The sequence below is a fragment of the Mustelus asterias genome, unplaced genomic scaffold, assembly GCF_964213995.1.
Source record: "Mustelus asterias unplaced genomic scaffold, sMusAst1.hap1.1 HAP1_SCAFFOLD_218, whole genome shotgun sequence".
Lineage (NCBI taxonomy): Eukaryota > Metazoa > Chordata > Chondrichthyes > Carcharhiniformes > Triakidae > Mustelus > Mustelus asterias.
Window position 1 is genome coordinate 717083 of NW_027590203.1, and position 18784 is coordinate 735866.

The window sequence follows — 18784 nt, forward strand, 5'->3', positions numbered from 1 at the left end:
TCACGAACACCAACCCAGCACCCATCACGAACACCAACCCAGCGCCCATCACTAACACCAACCCAACACCCATCACAAACACCAGCCCAGCGCCCATCACTAACACCAACCCAACACCCATCACTAACAGCAGCCCAGCGCACATCACTGACACCAACCCAGCGCCCATCACTAACACCAACCCAGCGCCCATCACTCGCACCAACCCAGCGCCCATCACTGACACCAACCCAGCGCCCATCACTAACATCAACCCAACACCCATCACTAACACCAGCCCAGCGCCCATCACTAACACCAACCCAACACCCATCACTAACACCAGCCCAGCGCCCATCACTAACACGAACCCAACACCCATCACTAACACCAGCCTAGCGCCCATCACTGACACCAACCCAGCGCCCATCACTCGCACCAACCCAACGCCCATCACTAACACCAACCCAGTGCCCATCATTCGCACCAACCCAGTGCCCATCACTCACACCAACCCAACGCCCATCACTGGCACCAACCCAGCGCCCATCACTAACATCAACCCAACACCCATCACTGGCACCAGCCCAGCGCCCATCACTGACACCAACCCAACGCCCATCACTGGCACCAACCCAGCGCCCATCACTAACACCAAACCAACACCCATCACTAACACCAGCCCAGCGCCCATCATTGACACCAACCCAGCGCCCATCACTCGCACCAACCCAATGCCCATCACTAACACCAACCCAGTGCCCATCACTCGCACCAACCCAGTGCCCATCACTAACACCAACCCAACACCCATAACTAACATCAACCCAGCACCCATCACTAACACCAGCCCAGCGCCCATCACTAACACCAACACAGCGCCCATCACTAACACCAACCCAGCGCCCATCACGAACATCAACCCAGCACCCATCACTAACACCAACCCAGCGCCCATCACTAACACCAACCCAACACCCATCACGAACACCAGCCCAGCGCCCATCACTAACACCAACCCAACACCCATCACTAACACCAGCCCAGCGCCCATCACTAACACCAACCCAACACCCATCACTAACACCAGCCCAGCGCACATCACTAACACCAACCCAGCGCCCATCACTCGCACTAACCCAGCGCCCATCACTGACACCAACCCAGCGCCCATCACTAATACCAACCCAGCGCTCATCACTAACACCAACCCAGTGCCCATCACTAACACCAACCCAGCGCCCATCACTCGCACCAACCCAGCGCCCATCACTGACACCAACCCAACACCCATCACTAACACCAACCCAGCCCCCATCACTAACACCAACCCAGCGCCCATCACTTACACCAACCTAGCCCCATCACTAACACCAGCCCAGCCCCCATCACTGACACCAGCGCAGCGCCCATCACTGACACCAACCCAGCGCCCATCCCTCGCACCAACCCAGCGCGCATCACTGAGACCAACCCAGCGCCCATCACTGACACCAACCCAACACCCATCACTAACACCAGCCCAGCGCCCATCACTAACATCAACCCAACACCCATCACTAACACCAGCCCAGCGCCCATCACTAACACCAACCCAACACCCATCACTAACACCAGCCCAGCGCCCATCACTAACACGAACCCAACACCCATCACTAACACCAGCCTAGCGCCCATCACTGACACCAACCCAGCGCCCATCACTCACACCAACCCAACGCCCATCACTAACACCAACCCAGTGCCCATCATTCACACCAACCCAGTGCCCATCACTCACACTAACCCAGCGCCCATCAGTAACACCAACCCAGCGCCCATCACTAACACCAACCCAGCGCCCATCACTAACATCAACCCAGCACCCATCACTAACACCAGCCCAGCGCCCACCACTAACACCAACCCAGTGCCCATCACTAACACCAACCCAGCGCCCATCTCTGACACCAACCTAGCCCCCATCACTAACACCAACCCAGCGCCCATCACTGACACCAACCCAGCGCCCAACACTAACACCAACCCAGCGCCCATCACTGACACCAACCTAGCCCCCATCACTAACACCAACCCAGCGCCCATCACTGACACCAAGCCAGCGCTCATCACTAACACCAACCCAGCGCCCATCACTAACACCAACCCAGCGCCCAACACTAACACCAGCCCAGCGCCCATCACTAACACCAACCCAGCGCCCATCACTTACACCAACCTAGCCCCCATCACTAACACCAACCCAGCGCCCATGACTGACACCAACCCAGCGCCCATCACGAACACCAGCCCAGCGCCCATCACTCGCACCAACCCAGCGCCCATCACTCGCACCAACACAGCGCCCGTCACGAACACCAACCCATTGCCCATCACTAACACCAACCCAGCGCCCATCACTCGCACCAACCCAGCGCCCATCACTAACACCAACCCAGCGCTCATCACTAACACCAACCCAGCGCCCATCACTAACACCAACCTAGCCCCCATCACTAACACCAGCCCAGCCCCCATCACTGACACCAGCCCAGCGCCCATCACTGACACCAACCCAGCGCCCATCCCTCGCACCAACCCAGCGCGCATCACTGAGACCAACCCAGCGCCCATCACTGACACCAACCCAACATCCATCACTAACACCAGCCCAGCGCCCATCACTAACATCAACCCAACACCCATCACTAACACCAGCCCAGCGCCCATCACTAACACCAACCCAACACCCATCACTAACACCAACCCAGCGCTCATCACTAACACCAACCCAGCGCCCATCACTAACACCAACCCAGCGCCCATCACTCGCACCAACCCAGCACCCATCACTGACACCAACCCAGCGCCCATCACTAACACCAACCCAGCACCCATCACTCGCACCAACCCAGCGCCCATCACTAACACCAGCCCAGCGCCCATCACTAACACCAGCCCAGCGCCCATCACTATCACCAACCCAGCGCCCATCACGAACACCAACCCAGCGCCCATCACGAACACCAACCCAGCGCCCATCACTCGCACCAACCCAGCGCCCATCACTCGCACCAACACAGCGCCCGTCACGAACACCAACCCATCGCCCATCACTAACACCAACCCAGCGCCCATCACTCGCACCAACCCAGCGCCCATCACTCGCACCAACCCAGCGCCCGTCACTAACACCACCCAGCGCCCATCCCTCGCACCAACCCAGCGCCCGTCACTAACACCAACCCAGCGCCCGTCACTCGCACCAACCCAGCGCCCGTCACTAACACCAACCCAGCGCTCATCACTAACACCAACCCAGCGCCCATCACTCGCACCAACCCCCATGCCCATCACTAACACCAACCCAGCGCCCATCACTCGCACCAACCCAGCGCCCATCACTAACGCCAACCCAGCACCCATCAATAGCACCAACCAGAGCAACCAACAGACGCACCAAATCCAGCAATGAACACCAGCAGAATTGCCAGCCACTTGTATCAACAAGTGACTATTCCCAGCGCAAGCAGCAATCCCTGCAATCAGCTCCCAGCAGCAACTCCAGTAACCAGCAGGAACCCCAGTAACCAGCAGCATCCCAGGTAACCAGCTGCAATTCCAGTAACCAGCAGGAACCCTAATAACCTGCAGCATACCCAGTAACCAGCATGAACCCCAATAACCAGCAGAAACCCTAGTAACCAGCAGGAACCCCAGTAACCAGCCGGAACCCCAATAGCCAGCAGGAACCCTAGTAACCAGCAGCAACCCCAGTAACCAGCAGCAACCCCAGTGACCAGCAGGAAGCCCAGTAATGAGCAACAAACCCAGTAACCAGCAGGATCCCAGTAACCAGCAGGAACCCCAGTAACCAGCTGCATCCCCAGTAACCAGCAGGAACCCCAGTAACCAGCAGCAAACCCAGTAACCAGCAGGAACTCTAGTAACCAGCAGGAATCCCAGTAACCAGCAGGAACCCCAGTAACCAGCAGCAACCTCCATAACCATGAGCAACCCCAGTAACCAGCAGGAACCTTCGTAACCTGCAGCAAACCCAGTAACCAGCTGGAACCCTAGTAACCAGCAGGAACCCCAATAACCAGCAGGAACCCTCGTAACACACAGCAACCCCAGTGACCAGCAGCAACGCCAGTGACCAGCAGGAAGCCCAGTAATGAGCAACAAACCCAGTAACCAGCAGGAACCCAGTAACCAGCAGGAACCCCAGTAACCAGCAGCATCCCCAGTAACCAGCAGGAACCCCAGTAACCAGCAGCAAACCCAGTAACCAGCAGCAACCCTAGTAACCAGCAGGAACCCCAGTAACCAGCAGGAACCTTCGTAATCTGCAGCAAACCCAGTAACCAGCAGGAACCCTAGTAACCAGCAGGAACCCCAATAACCAGTAGGAACCCTAGTAACACACAGCAACCCCAGTAACCAGCAGGAAACCCAGTGACCAGCAGGAAGCCCAGTAATGAGCAACAAACCCAGTAACCAGCAGGAACCCCAGTAACCACCAGCATCCCCAGTAACCAGCAGGAACCCCAGTAACCAGCAGCAAACCCAGTAACCAGCAGGAACCTCAGTAACCAGCAGGAACCCCAGTAACCAGCAGCAACCCCAGCAGCTGGTGTATGTTCAGTGGGTCTCACAAAGAGGTTCTGCATCTTAAATGGTTGAACATTATGCATTTATTGATAACACATAACTATGGGCATATATACAGGGTATAGGCCAAGCTAACTCCATGCTTGCCTCTACACAGGTCTCTGTGGAGTTCAGAACTCCCTCTAGTCTCAGGTCATGCGTCATCACACAGCTGTTTTCCAGTCCCACATTAACCCTTGCTATGCCAGATATGCTTATTTTACAGCAACAACCCCAGCAACAAGCATCATCTGTGTCCTTTGGCAAGGCCTCTGGCCTATTTCAGGTGCCACAATGAGAACCGGGGGGTGGGGTGAAAATGAGAAGCCCTGAGATATATTGCAGCCATAAACAGGCCTTCGGAGTCCTGTTGTAAACTGCATGCATCGAGTGGACAATTTGGGACATGATTGAATCATAGAATTCCTACAGTGCAGAAAGAGGCCATTCGACCCATCGTGTCCATACCGACCACAATCCCACCCGGGCCCTATTCCCGCAACCCCAGGCATTTACCCTGTTAATCCTCCCAGACACTTGGGTCAATTTAGCAAGACCAATGCACCCTAACCAGCATGCCTTTGGCCTGTGGGAGGAAACCGGAGCACTCAGAGGAAACCCACGCAGATACGGGGAGAATGTGCAGACTCCACACAGACAGTGACCCACGCCGGGAATCGAACCCGGGTCCCTGGCGCCGTGAGGCGGCAGTGCTAACCCACTGTGCCACTATGCCGCCCGATTGGGTGGGCTTCTCGTGAATTGCATTGGAATGGCGCCTGGGAATTAAAATCCATGAACACCCCCACCGCCTGAGTCAAAATCAGAGGCTGATTGTCAGCTGGATGGTCAACCATCGGGGCATCACAGCTGAAAACAATCCTTTCCTCAGCCAACACGGAAAGAGCTTGTGTTTTTATGTGGCCTTCACTGACCTCAGGGCCTCGTCGAGCCAACAACGTACTTTGGAATTGCAATCACTGTTGCAATTTAGGGAACTCTGCAGGCAATTTGCAAACAGTAAGCTCTGACAAGCTGCAGTCTGACAATGACCATAACATCCGATTTAGTTGGTTTCCTCCGGATTCTCCGGTTTCCTCCCACACTCCAAAGATCATAGAATCCCTACAGTGCAGAAGGAGGCCATTCGGCCCATCGAGTCCGCACCGACCACAATCCCACCCAGGCTCCATCCCCATAACCCCACGTAATCCCCCTGACACTAAGGGGCGATCTCACCCACACCTGTTCCCCGTAACCCCAAGTATTTACCCTGCTAATCCCCCTGACCTACACATCTTTGGTACACTCAGGGGCAATTTAGCACGGTCAGTGCACCTAACCCACACATCTTTCGGACTGTGGGAGGAAACCGGAGCACCCGGAAGAAACCCACGCAGACACGGGGAGAATGTGCAGACTCCACACGGACAGTGACCCAAGGCCGGAATTGAACCCGGGTCCCCGGCGCTGTGAGGCAGCAGTGCTAACCACTGTGCCAGCATGCCGCCCCATGTGCGGGTTAGGTGGATTGGCCATGCTAAACTGCCCCTTAGTGTCAGGGGACTGGTTAGGATAAATGCTTGGGATTAGGGGAGGATTGTTGTCAGTGCAGACTCAATGGGCTGAATGGCCTCCTTTTGCACTGTAGGATTCTATGATTCTAATGATTCTGTTGAGCAATAAACAGTGGCCGGGACACAGATTAAACCCTCTGCTCTTCTAGTGTCTGAGTTCTTCCTTGAGAGAACAGATTGAGCCTCAGTTTAATGTCCCATCTGAAAGACAGCACCTCTGACAGTGCAGTACTCCCTCGGTACTGCACTGTGAGTGTCAGCCTGGACTTAATGCTCAAGTCTCTGGAGTGGCTCTGAGCATCCGTCCGCCTGACTCAGAGACAACTGAGTCACAGCTGATGTACACTCTTCAGCAACAGGCACTTGGTGATGGTAACACTGATGAGTCGTATCTCTGGCTAATTGTTTCCTTTCTAAGCCCAGAGGGCACTGCTTAGATTTGTAAGTTTACCCTCCACAAAAATAGATACTAGTGTGACAAACATTGAAGGCAAGTTATTCATACCTCTTTGCTCGTGTTCTGTGTAGATCCATGATGCCAGCTATTTCAGCGGGTCTATCTGAACAATCTGCCCAGGGACTTTTAAAGTTCATTTATTCAATAGTCACAAGTAAGGCTTACATTATCACTGCAATGAAGTTACTGTGAAAATCCCCTGGTCGCCTATTCCCACAACCCCACACTTCTACCCTGCTAGACCTCCTGACACTAGGGTCAATTTACCATGGCCAATCCACCTATTTATTAGTCACAGGTAAGGCTTACATTAACACTGCAATGAGGTTACTGTGGAAATCCCCTAGTCGCCACACTCCAGCGCCTGTTTGGCTACACTGAGGGAGGATTTAGCACGGCCATGCGCCACATTCCAGCGCCTGTTCGGGTCAATGCACCCTAACCTGCACTCCCTTCAGACTGTGGGAGGAAAACTGGAGCACCCGGAGGAAACCCACGCAGACACGGGGAGAATGTGCAGACTCCGCACAGACAGTGACCCAAGCCGGGAATCGAACCCGGATCCCTGGCGCTGTGAGGCAGCGGTGCTAACCCACTGTGCCACCGTGCCACCTGTTAGTTAACCAGCTCATGGCATGGATGCGCTATTTGCGATAAATACATTTAAAAATTCTTCCATGTGCTGGGGACGTCACTGGCAAGGCCAGCATTTGTTACCCATCCTTAATTACTTCAAAACCAAGTGTCTCGCTCGGGCCATCTCAGGGGGCAGCTAAGAGTCGACCACATTGCTGTGGCTCTGGAGTCACATGTAGGCCAGATTGGATAAGGACGGCAGATTTCCTTCTCTAGTGGATAGTGAGGAGGATTGTCAGAGGATACAGCAGGATATAAATCAGCTGGAGACCTGGACCGAAGGATGCCAGATGGAATTTAACTCAGACAACTGTGAGGTGATGCGATTTGGAAGGTCTACCGCAGAAGGAAAGTATGTAGTAAATGGTAGAGCCCTTGGAAATATTAGCATACAGAAAGATCTAGGTGTGCAGATCCAGAGTTCCCTGAAGGTGGCAACTCAGGTGGACAAGGTGGTCAAGAAGGTGGGTGCCATGCTGGCCTTCATCGGTCAGGGCATTGAGTATAGGAATTGGAAAATCATGTTGCAGCTGTATAAGACTTTGGTTAGGCTGCATTTGGAGTATTGTGTACAATCCTGGTCGCCACACTACCGGAAGGATGTTGATGCATTGGAAAGGGTGCAGAAGAGATTTACCAGGATGTTGCCTGATTTGGAGGATATGGACTATGAAGAAAGATTGAACAAACTTGGATTGTTTTCATTGGAGCGTCGGAGGATGAGGGGGGACCTGATAGAGGTTTACAAATTTATGACAGGCTTGGGGATAGAGTGGATAGTCAGAGTCTTTTTCCCAGGGTCGAAGGGTCAATTACTCGGGGGCATAGGTTGAAAGTGAGAGGGGGAAAGTTTAAAAGAGATGTAAGGGGCAAGTTTTTCACACAGAGGATGGTGAATGCCTGGAACGCACTGCCGGAGGAGGTGGTGGAAGCAGATTCTATAACAACGTTCAAGAGGCATCTGGATAGATACATGAATAGGCAGCGAATAGAGGGATATGCATGTCCATTAAAGGAAGGACCCCATCTCCCCCAAACCAGCATGATTCAATTTGGAACTTTCTGGAAGTTTGATAGTTTGGGTCAAAGTTGCGATGGTCACCTGACCTACTTGGCAGCCATCTTAATAGTTAATCGATGTCCATTTTTAAATAAATAAAGGCAGTTCCAGAAGCTTCTATGCGATCACAGTCCATGTTTAAAGCTGTGATTATGTATTTACTGGCATAACACAATGGTTGAGGTGAATAACATGGATGCATTCAAGGGGAAGCCAGATAAGTGTATGAGGGAGAAAAAAGTAGAAGGTTGTGTTGAAAGGGTGAAGTCATGAAAAGGAGTGGGAGGATGCTTTCTTTGGCATTCACAGGATGTGGACTTAGCTGGCTTGGCCAGCTTTCATTGCCCATCACTAATTGTCCTTAGGGAGGCGTTGGGTGGTGAGCTGCTTTCTTGAACTGCTTCAGCCCATGTGGTGCACCACACGGCACAGGCTGGCACGGTGGCACAGTGGTTAGCACTGCTGCCTCACGGCGCCAGGGACCCGGGTTCAATTCCCGGCTCGGGTCAATGTCTGTGTGGAGTCTGCACATTCTCCCCGTGTCTGCGTGGGTTTCCTCCGGGTGCTCCGGTTTCCTCTCACAGTCTGAAAGACGTGCTGGTTAGGGTGCATTGGCCGTGCTAAATTCTCCCTCAGTGTTACCCGAACAGGCGCCGGAGTGTGGCGACTAGGGGATTTTCACAGTAACCTCATTGCAATGTTAATGTAAGCCTTACCTGTGACTAATAAATAGGTGGATTGGCCATGATAAATTGACCCTAGTGTCAGGAGGTCTAGCAGGGTAAAAATGTGGGGTTGTGGGAATAGGGCCTGGGTGGGCTTGTGGTCGGTGCAGGCTCGATGGGCCAAATGGCCTCCTCTGCACTGCAGGGATTCTATGATTCTTTGATAACAAATAAACCCACTGTGCCGTTAGGTAGAGAGTTCAGAGAATCCTACAGTGCAGAAAGAGGTCATTCGGCCCATCGAGTCTGCACTGACCACAATCCCACCCAGGCCCTATCCCCATATCCCTACATATTTACCCACTAATCCCTCTAACCTATGCATCCCGGGACACTAAGGGGCAATTTAGAATGGCCAATCAACCTAGCCCGCACATCTTTGGACTGTGGGAGGAAACCGGAGCACCCGGAGGAAACCCACGCAGACACGAGGAGAATGTGCAAACTCCACACAGACAGTGACCCGAGCCAGGATTTGAACCCAGGTCCCTGGAGCTGTGAAGCAGCAGTGCTAACCACTGCGCTACCGTGCCGCCCCAGGGGTTCCAGGATTTTGACCCAGCGACAGTGAAGGAACGGTGGCATATTTCCAAGTCAGAATGGTGAGTAACTTGGAGGGAAACCTGCAGGTGGCTGTGTTCCCATGTAACTGCTGCTCTTGTCCTTCTAGATGGTGAAGGCCCAGGGTTTTGAAGGCTCTTGTGGAGCATAAACACCAGCATGGACCTGCCGTGCTTTAATGTCTATGTAAAAATGGACCTTCTGCCTTTTAAAGCATAAGAAATAAGAACATAAGAAATAGGAGCAGGAGTAGGCCATCCAGCCCCTCGAGCCTGCCCCGCCATTCAATAAGATCATGGCTGATCTGAAGTGGATCAGTTCCACTTACCCGCCTAATCCCTATAACCCCTAATTCCCCTACCGATCAGGAATCCATCTATCCGTGACTTAAACATATTTAACGAGGAAGCCTCCACCACTTCAGTGGGCAGAGATTCACCACCCTCTGAGAGAAGAAGTTCCTCCTCAACTCTGTCCTAAACTGACCCCCCTTTATTTTGAGGCTGTGTCCTCTAGTTCTAGCTTCCTTTCTAAGTGGAAAGAATCTCTCCACCTCTACCCTATCCAGCCCCTTCATTATCTTATAGGTCTCTATAAGATCCCCCCTCAGCCTTCTAAATTCCAACGAGTACAAACCCAATCTGCTCAGTCTCTCCTCATAATCAACACCCCTCATCTCTGGTATCAACCTGGTGAACCTTCTCCGCACTCCCTCCAAGGCCAATATATCCTTCCGCAAATAAGGGGACCAATACTGCGCACAGTATTCCAGCTGCGGCCTCACCAATGCCCTGTACAGATGCAGCAAGACATCTCTGCTTTTATATTCTATCCCCCTCGCGATAAATGCCAACATCCCATTTGCCTTCTTGATCACCTGTTGCACCTGCAGACTGGGTTTTTGCGTCTCATGCACAAGGACCCCCAGGTCCCTTTGCACAGTAGCATGTTGTAATTTTTTTCCATTTAGATAATAATCCAATTTGCTATTATTTCCTCCAAAGTGAATAACCTCGCATTTGTCAACGTTATACTCCATCTGCCAGATCCTCGCCCACTCACTCAGCCTGTCCAAATCTCTCTGCAGACCTTCTACGCCCTCCACACGATTCACTTTTCCACTTATCTTTGTGTCGTCTGCAAACTTTGCTACCCTACACTCAGTCCCCTCCTCCAGATCGTCTATATAAATGGTAAATAGTTGAGGCCCCAGTACCGATCCCTGCGGCACGCCACTAGTTACCATCTGCCAACCAGAAAAGCACCCATTTATTCCGACTCTCTGCTTCCTGTCGGATATCCACCCCATCTGACGAAGGAGCTGTGCTCCGAAAGCTTATGGTATTTGCTACCAAATAAACCTGTTGGACTTTAACCTGGTGTTGTGAGACTTCTTACTGTGCTTACCCCAGTCCAACGCCGACATCTCCACATCCTGTCGGATAGCCAATCCTCAATCCACGCTAACACCCTACCCCCAACTCCGTGTGCCCTAATCTTCTTCAGCAACCTTTTGTGAGGCACCTTATCAAACGCCTTTTGGAAATCCAAAAACACCGCATCCACCAGTTCCCCATCAACCAAGGAGGTGAGATTTCATTGCTGGTCAGCGTATTAGAGGCAGCGGGAAGAACACCAACAGAGAGCGCTCCTGGTTTGCTGAGATTGCCGTGCCGGTGCTTAGTGAACAAGTGGGGGGCAGCAAGGAGATACTTTTCCTTCAGATGGCTGGAAATTATGTAAAGAGGGTGGTAGCTGAGCCAACAGTATATCCCGCAGGATCATAGACGGACCAAGGACAGGGTGTAGATGGGAACACTGTGTCCTCAGCCCCCTACTATACTCCTTATACACCTGTGACTGTGCGGCCAAATTCCCCACCAAATCGATTTTCAAGTTTGCTGACAACACCACCGTAGTGGGTTGGATCTCAAACAATGACGAGACAGAGTACAGGGATGAGATAGAGAATCTGGTGAACTGGTGCGGCAACAATAATCTCTCCCTCAATGTCAACAAAACAAAGGGGATAGTCATCAACTTCAGGAAGTACAGTGGAGAACATGCCCCTGTCTACATCAACGGGGACGAAGTAGAAAGGGTTGAGAGCTTCAGGTTTTTAGGTGTTCAGATCACCAACAACCTGTCCTGGTCCCCCCATGCCGACGCTATAATTAAGAAAGCCCCACCAACGCCTCTACTTTCTCAGAAGACTAAGGAAATTTGGCATGTCAGCTACGACTCTCACCAACTTTTACAGATGCACCATAGAAAGCATTCTTTCTGGTTGTATCACAGCTTGGTATGGCTCCTGCTCTGCCCAAGACTGCAAAGAACTACAAAGGGTCGTGAATGTAGCCCAATCCATCACGCAAACCAGCCTCCCATCCATTGACTCTGTCTACACTTCCTGCTGTCTCGGCAAAGCAGCCAGCATGATTAAGGACCCCACGCACCCCGGACATTCTCTCTTTCATCTTCTGTCGGGAAAAAGATACAAAGGTCTGAGGTCACGTACCAACCAATGCAAGAACAGCTTCTCCCTTGAGGCCTTCAGACTTTTGAATGGACCTACCTTGCATTAAGTTGATCTTTCTCTACACCCTAGCTATGACTGTAACACTACATTCTGCACTCTCTCCTTTCCTTCTCTATGAACGGTATGCTTTGTCTGTATAGCGCGCAAGAAACAATACTTTTCACTGTATGCTAATACACATGACAATAATAAATCAAATTAGATCGAACATTGTTACATCAACATTCCCCTGTGAGTGCCACCCCATCCTGACATAAACATATCTGTTCCATCACCAACTATGCGCTAAACTCCTGTAACACCTTGTTGTTGTGACGTTTGCACGAAATGATCTCAGGAGTCCCAGAGCGGCACAAACGTTTCATTTTGTCCATAAAATGGGTGGAGAGAACTACATCAGAGGGACTTCCGAACCAGTGCTCTGCCAGCTTACAGAATTGCAAGCATCTTTATAGACTGACAGTCGCCTATATAGAACATCGTTTAGATTACATGATTGACAGGCAGGTTTCTCCCAGCTTAGACACTATCCGTCCTCCTCAATTCTTCCCAGAGGCTGCACTTAGGGCGGAATTTTCCTGTCCCGCCCGCCACAGGAATCGTAGTGGGCGGGACATGGACTATGCAAAGGTCCGTTGACCTCGGGCAGGATTTTCCAGCTTTGGGACGAGCATGGCCGGAAAATCCCGCTCCAAATCTGTGGTTTCGGTGTTTGTTCTTCAACGGTAATCAGCCACGGACTTGCATTGGGATGTTTTGCTAACAAGTGTGTGGAGAGTACAAGACTTGTCTGGGAAATCATCCTTGGCCTCGGTGAGGCCACACCTAGAATATTGTGTGCAGTTTTGGCCTCCTTTTGAGAGGAAGGATGTTCTTGCTCTCGAGGGAGTGCAGCGAAGGTTTACCAGGCTGATTCCGGGGATGGCGGGACTGATGTATGAGGAGAGATTGACTAGGTTAGGATTGTTTTCGCTGGAGTTCAGATGAATGAGGCGGGGGAATCTCATAGAGACTTATAAAATTCTAACAGGACTCGACAGGGTAGATGCAGGGAGGATGTTCCCGATGGTGGGGGTGTCCGGAACCAGGGGTCACAGTCTGAGGATTCAGGGTAGACCATTTAGGACGGAGATGAGGAGACATTTCCTCACCCAAAGAGTGGTGAGTCTGTGGAATTCATTACCACAGGAAGCAGTTGATGCCAAAAACATTGAATGTATTCAAGAGGCGGCTGGATATAGCACTTGGTGAGAATCGGGATCAAAGGTTATGGGGAGAAAGCAGGATTAGGCTATTGAGTTGGATGGTCAGCCATGATCCGTGATGAATGGTGGAGCAGGCTCGAAGGGCCGAATGGCCTCCTCCTGCTCCTATCTTCTATGTTTCTATCCTGCTTTTAGGAGCTTGTTGTGTAGTGAAGGTTGAATGGTGAAGTTGACTGCCTGTGTAAACATGCAGAGATCTTTTACCCCAAATGCAAGATTAAAGCGCATGGGATTGGGGGAAGTGTATTGATGGATAGAAAACAGGTTGGCAGAGAGGAAACAAAGAGTGGGAATTAACGGGTGCTTTTCAAATTGGCAGGCAGTAACTAGTGGGGTGCCACAGGGATCGGTGCTGGGACCCCAGCTATTCACAATATATATTAATGATTTGGATGAAGGAACAAAATGTAACATCTTAAAGTTTGCAGATGATACCAAGTTGGGTGGGAGAGTGAACTGTGACGCAGAAGCAGAGATCCTTCAGAATGATCTGGACAGGTTGGGTGAGTGGGCAAATCAATGGCAGATGCAGTATAATTTGGATAAATGTGAGGTTATTCACTTTGGAAGCAAAAACAAGGTGGCAGATTATTACCTGAATGGCTATAAATTGGGAGAGGGGAGTGTGCAGTGGGACCTGGGTGTCCTTGTGCACCAGTCGCTGAAGGTAAGCATGCAGGTGCAGCAGGCGGTAAAGAAGGCAAATGGCATGTTGGCCTTCATTGCGAGAGGTTTCGAGTACAGGAGCAGGGATGTGTTGTTGCAATTATACAGGGTCTTGGTGAGGTCACACCTAGAGTATTGTGTGCAGTTTTGGTCTCCTTTTCTGAGGAAGGATGTTCTTGCTCTCGAGGGAGTGCGGCGAAGGTTTACCAGGCTGATTCCAGGGATGGCGGGACTGATGTATGAGGAGAGATTGACTAGGTTAGGTATTGTTTTTGCTGGAGTTCAGAAGAATGAGGGGGGAATCTCATAGAGATGTATCAAATTCTAACAGGACTAGGCAGGGTAGATGCAGGGAGGATGTTCCTGATGGTGGGGGAGTCCAGAACCAGGGTCACAGTCTGAGGATTCAGGCTAGACCATTTAGGACAGAGATGAGGAGACATTTCTTCACCCAAAGAGTAGTGAGCCTGTGGAATTCATTACCACAGGAAGTAGTTGATGCCAAAACATTGAATGTATTCAAGAGGCGGCTGGATATAGCACTTGGGGTGAATGGGACAAAGGTTATGGGGAAAAAGAGGATTAGGCTATTGAGTCGGATGATCAGCCATGATGGTGATGAATGGCGGAGCAGGCTCGAAGGGCCGAATGGCCTCCTCCTGCTCCTATCTTCTATGTTTCTATGCATGAATATTGGTTATAATTTGTTTTAATAAATTCATATTAGTTTCATTAGCTCCTTTTATAAATGCATTTAATACATTCACATTAGTTTAATTATTTTTTAATTCCAAAACTAATAACATTCTTTCAGCACAGGAACAGTTCTGGTTCAAGAAAAAGGCCTACCGCCATTTAAAAAATTTACTTATTAGTGTCACAAGTAGGCTTACATGAACACTAAATGAAGTTACTATGAAAACCCCCTAGTTGTCACACCCCTGTGCCTGTTCGAGTGCACTGGCCAATGCACCCTAACCAGCACGTCTTTTGCACTGTGGAAGGAAACCGGAGCACCCGGAGGAAACCCACGCAGACACGGGGAGGACTTGCAGATTCTGCACAGACAGTGACCCAAGCCGAGAATCGAACCTGGGTCCCTGGCGCTGTGAGGCAGCAGTGCTAACCACTGTGCTGCCTATGTATCTTTCCTGAGGTGTAATGTCCGGAACTGAACATAGTGCTCCAGGTGAGGTCTGACTAAGACTCTAAGCAATTGGAGCATAACTCCCTCTCATTTGTATTCTTGCCGATTCAAGGTAAAGGCTAACATTCCATTCGTCTTTTTGGTTGCTTTTTATATATGTCATTAGCTTTTAGTGATTTGTGCATCTCTGTAATTCTTAATCTCACCATTAAGAAAGTATTCCAATCTGTCTCTCTTGCATCCAAACTGGTTTCATACTTCCTCAGACTGAACATGCAGACACTACGATAACGGATGAATGAACACCGCTCGACATTCACCAGGCAGGAGTGTTCCCTTTCTGTCGGGGAACACTTCAGCAATCAAGGGCATTCAAACTCTGATCTTTGGGTAAGCGTTCTCTGAGGCAACCTTCATGACACACGACAACGCAGAATCGCTGAGCAGAAACTGATACCCAAGTTTCACACACATGAGGACGGCCTCAACCAGGATCTTGGGTTCATGTCACATTACATGTAACCCCCACCATTTGGCCTGGCTTGAAAAATCCTACTGACTGTCCTGGCTTGAGGCAATTCACACCTCTTTAACTCGTGATTAACCCTCGCTCCACTCACATTGTCTGCACCTGTAAAGACTTGATTACCTGTAAAGACTTGCATTCCAACCATTATCTTGCAATTGTGTCTCTGTCTATATATGCCGTGTTTGTGAACCCCACCTTTCCATTCACCTGATGAAGGAGCAGCGCTCCGAAAGCTCATGATTCCAAATAAACCTGTTGGACTTTAACCTGATGTTGTGAGACGTCTTACTGAACTCTGCCCACCAAAGTTTTGCCCACAAAGTTAGTCTGTCTACATTTCTTTGTCACTTCTTGTCCCCGTCTGCTGTGCCTGGTGCTTGAGGAAAATCATTCTGGTGTTTGATGCAAGGTAATTAGTAAGAAAATTCAAGTTTGCTTCAAGTACTGGTAAGCCAATTTGCTGAAAACTGTTCTGCACATCCACTTAGAAAAATGATCGATTCTCATCTCATTCGTGCCAGATATCTGATGAGATTATTTGAGAAGAATGCCTTGTTTACAGATAAGCAGGATGTTACAGTTACTGTAAAAAAAATTCAGTAACCACGAGGCATTTCAGAGTTTCCACAGAATGGCAGTCAAGTTATTTGTAAAAATTCCTGCATTTAAAAATGAATCCCTTCTGGGGATTCAGTTGAGTTCACCATATCTTTACAGACATCCTTGGATATAATCTTGAAGGCAGCAAAGATGCTGTTCTGTCCTTCATTGGTGCTGGCTTGGGACACAGGCAATTTTGAAATCTTGTCTTTATTATCATGGTACATACTAATGATCGTGGCAGGAAATGTTGTACAGGCTGGAGATAATTTTTTAGCAGCACTCCTGCTCTTCCTGGATCCACCCAAAAGATGCTTCCAGTGCTTCCTGGAGTGTTTTTGAGTGTTGTTCAGTAGTCTCTGTAGGACCCACTGGTTAGGCCACTCACTGTCTGGTACAAACGGGTAGAAGAGTGCGTGTGGTGCATGATCTGCTCCTTGATCTCTGTACATTGCAATCTGGGTTCTACACCTGAAGAAGGAGCGAGACTCCGAAAGCTTGTGCTACCAAATAAACCTGTTGGACTTCAACCTGGTGTTGTGAGACTTCTTACCGTGCTTACCCCAGTCCAACACCGGCATCTCCGCATCATTCTAACACAGGATCCTAATTTACGGCTTTATACTGCCCCCTCATACCTGTTTTGAGGTGGTTGGTTGTATCAAGCCCACCTTGGATATCAGCATGTGCTCCGACCTCTGCAAACTCCCACCTCACCAACTCTGATTTCTAGTCTCTGCCCAATCATTCTTCAGCTGAGAAGGAGCTGGCTGGCAGTTGAAAATCTCCCCCTATCCCTCGCTCCCAGTTCCTCTGATACAATGGCTCTTCTGCATCAACTGATGCCACACTAAGATGCCAACCCACTCTTGTGTCTCCCACTCTTTGTAACATCATTTCATTATCCGTGCAACGGGAGGCACCAATTACAACAAATTGTAATTGATAATCCAAATCAATTATAATGATGTTTGCCAGTCTTTCCTAAAGTAAAGTTTATTTATTAGTCACAAGTAGGCTTACATTAACACTGCAATGGAGTCATTGTGAAAATCCCCTAGTCGCCACACTCCAGCACCTGTTCGGGTACACTGAGGGAGAATTTACCATGGCCAATGCACCCTAACCAGCACGTCTTTGGACTGTGGGAGGAAACCGGAGCACCCGGAGGAAACCCACGCAGACACGGGGAGAACGTGCAGACTCCACACAGACAAAGAACAAAGAACAGTACAGCACAGGAAACAGGCCCTTCGGCCCTCCAAGCCTGTGCCGCTCCTTGGTCCAACTAGACCAATCGTTTGTATCCCTCCATTCCCAGGCTGCTCATGTGACTATCCAGGTAAGTCTTAAACGATGTCAGCGTATCTGCCTCCACCACCCTACTTGGCAGCGCATTCCAGGCCCCCACCACCCTCTGTGTAAAAAACATCCCTCTGATATCTGAGTTATACTTCGCCCCTCTCACCTTGAGCCCATGACCCCGCGTGGTCGTGGATAGACAGTGGGTAGATTGTGCGTAGACAGTGACCCAAGCCGGGAATCGAACCCAGGTCCCTGGCACAGTGAGGTAGCAGTGCTAACCACTGTGCCACCGTGCCACCCCATTCTGTATTTAATGTGGAAATGATGTGTGCTGTTCTGGATTTTGGGAGTTTGTTGCGTTATTTGGTAAAACCGTCAATAAAAACAGCAGTATCTTTCATGAAGGGCAGGTCACGTTTAACTAATTTACTGGAATTCTTTGAGAACTTTACATGTGCAGTGGACAATGGGGAACCTGTGGATGTGGTGTATCTGGATTTCCAGAAGGCATTTGACAAGGTGCCCCACCAAAGACTGCTGCATAAGATAAAGGTGCACAGTGTTACGGGTAATGTATTAGCATGGATAGAGGATTGGTTAACTAACAGAAAGCAAAGAGTGGGGGTAAATGGGTGTTTTTCTGGTTGGCGATCAGTGACTAGTGGTGTGCCTCAGGGATCAGTGTTGGGACCGCAATTGTTTACGATTTACATTGATGCTTTGGAGTTGGGGACCAAGTGTAGTGTGTCAAAGTTTGCAGATGACACTAAGATGAGTGGCAGGGCAAAGTGTGCAGAGGACGCTGAAAGTCTGCAAAGGGATATAGATAGTCTAAGTGAGTGGGCGAGGGACTGGCAGATGGAGTACAATGTAGGTAAATGCGAGGTCATCCATTTTGGTAGCAATAACAGCAAAATGGACTATTATTTAAATGGTAAAAAATTGCAGTATGCTGCTGTGCAGAGGGACCTGGGTGTCCTTTTGCATGAATCACAAAAAGTTGGTTTGCAGGTGATTAAGAAACCATAGAACCCCTACAGTGCAGAAAGAGGCCAATTCGGCCTATCGAGTCTGCACCGACAACAATCCCACCCAGGTCCTATCCC

The 18784-nt window shown here is 50.2% G+C and overlaps 1 protein-coding gene across 1 annotated transcript in view; it reads left to right on the forward strand.

The window, feature by feature from the left end:
- The window catches only part of LOC144485769 (uncharacterized), a 59746-nt gene that overhangs the window by 25920 nt on the left and 15042 nt on the right, over nucleotides 1–18784 (forward strand). Inside the window, exons 13-15 of the mRNA XM_078203854.1 lie at nucleotides 1586–1633; nucleotides 1970–2017; nucleotides 2288–2416. Of these exons, the coding sequence (XP_078059980.1) occupies nucleotides 1586–1633; nucleotides 1970–2017; nucleotides 2288–2416 (225 nt within the window). The remainder of the gene's footprint in view (nucleotides 1–1585; nucleotides 1634–1969; nucleotides 2018–2287; nucleotides 2417–18784) is intronic.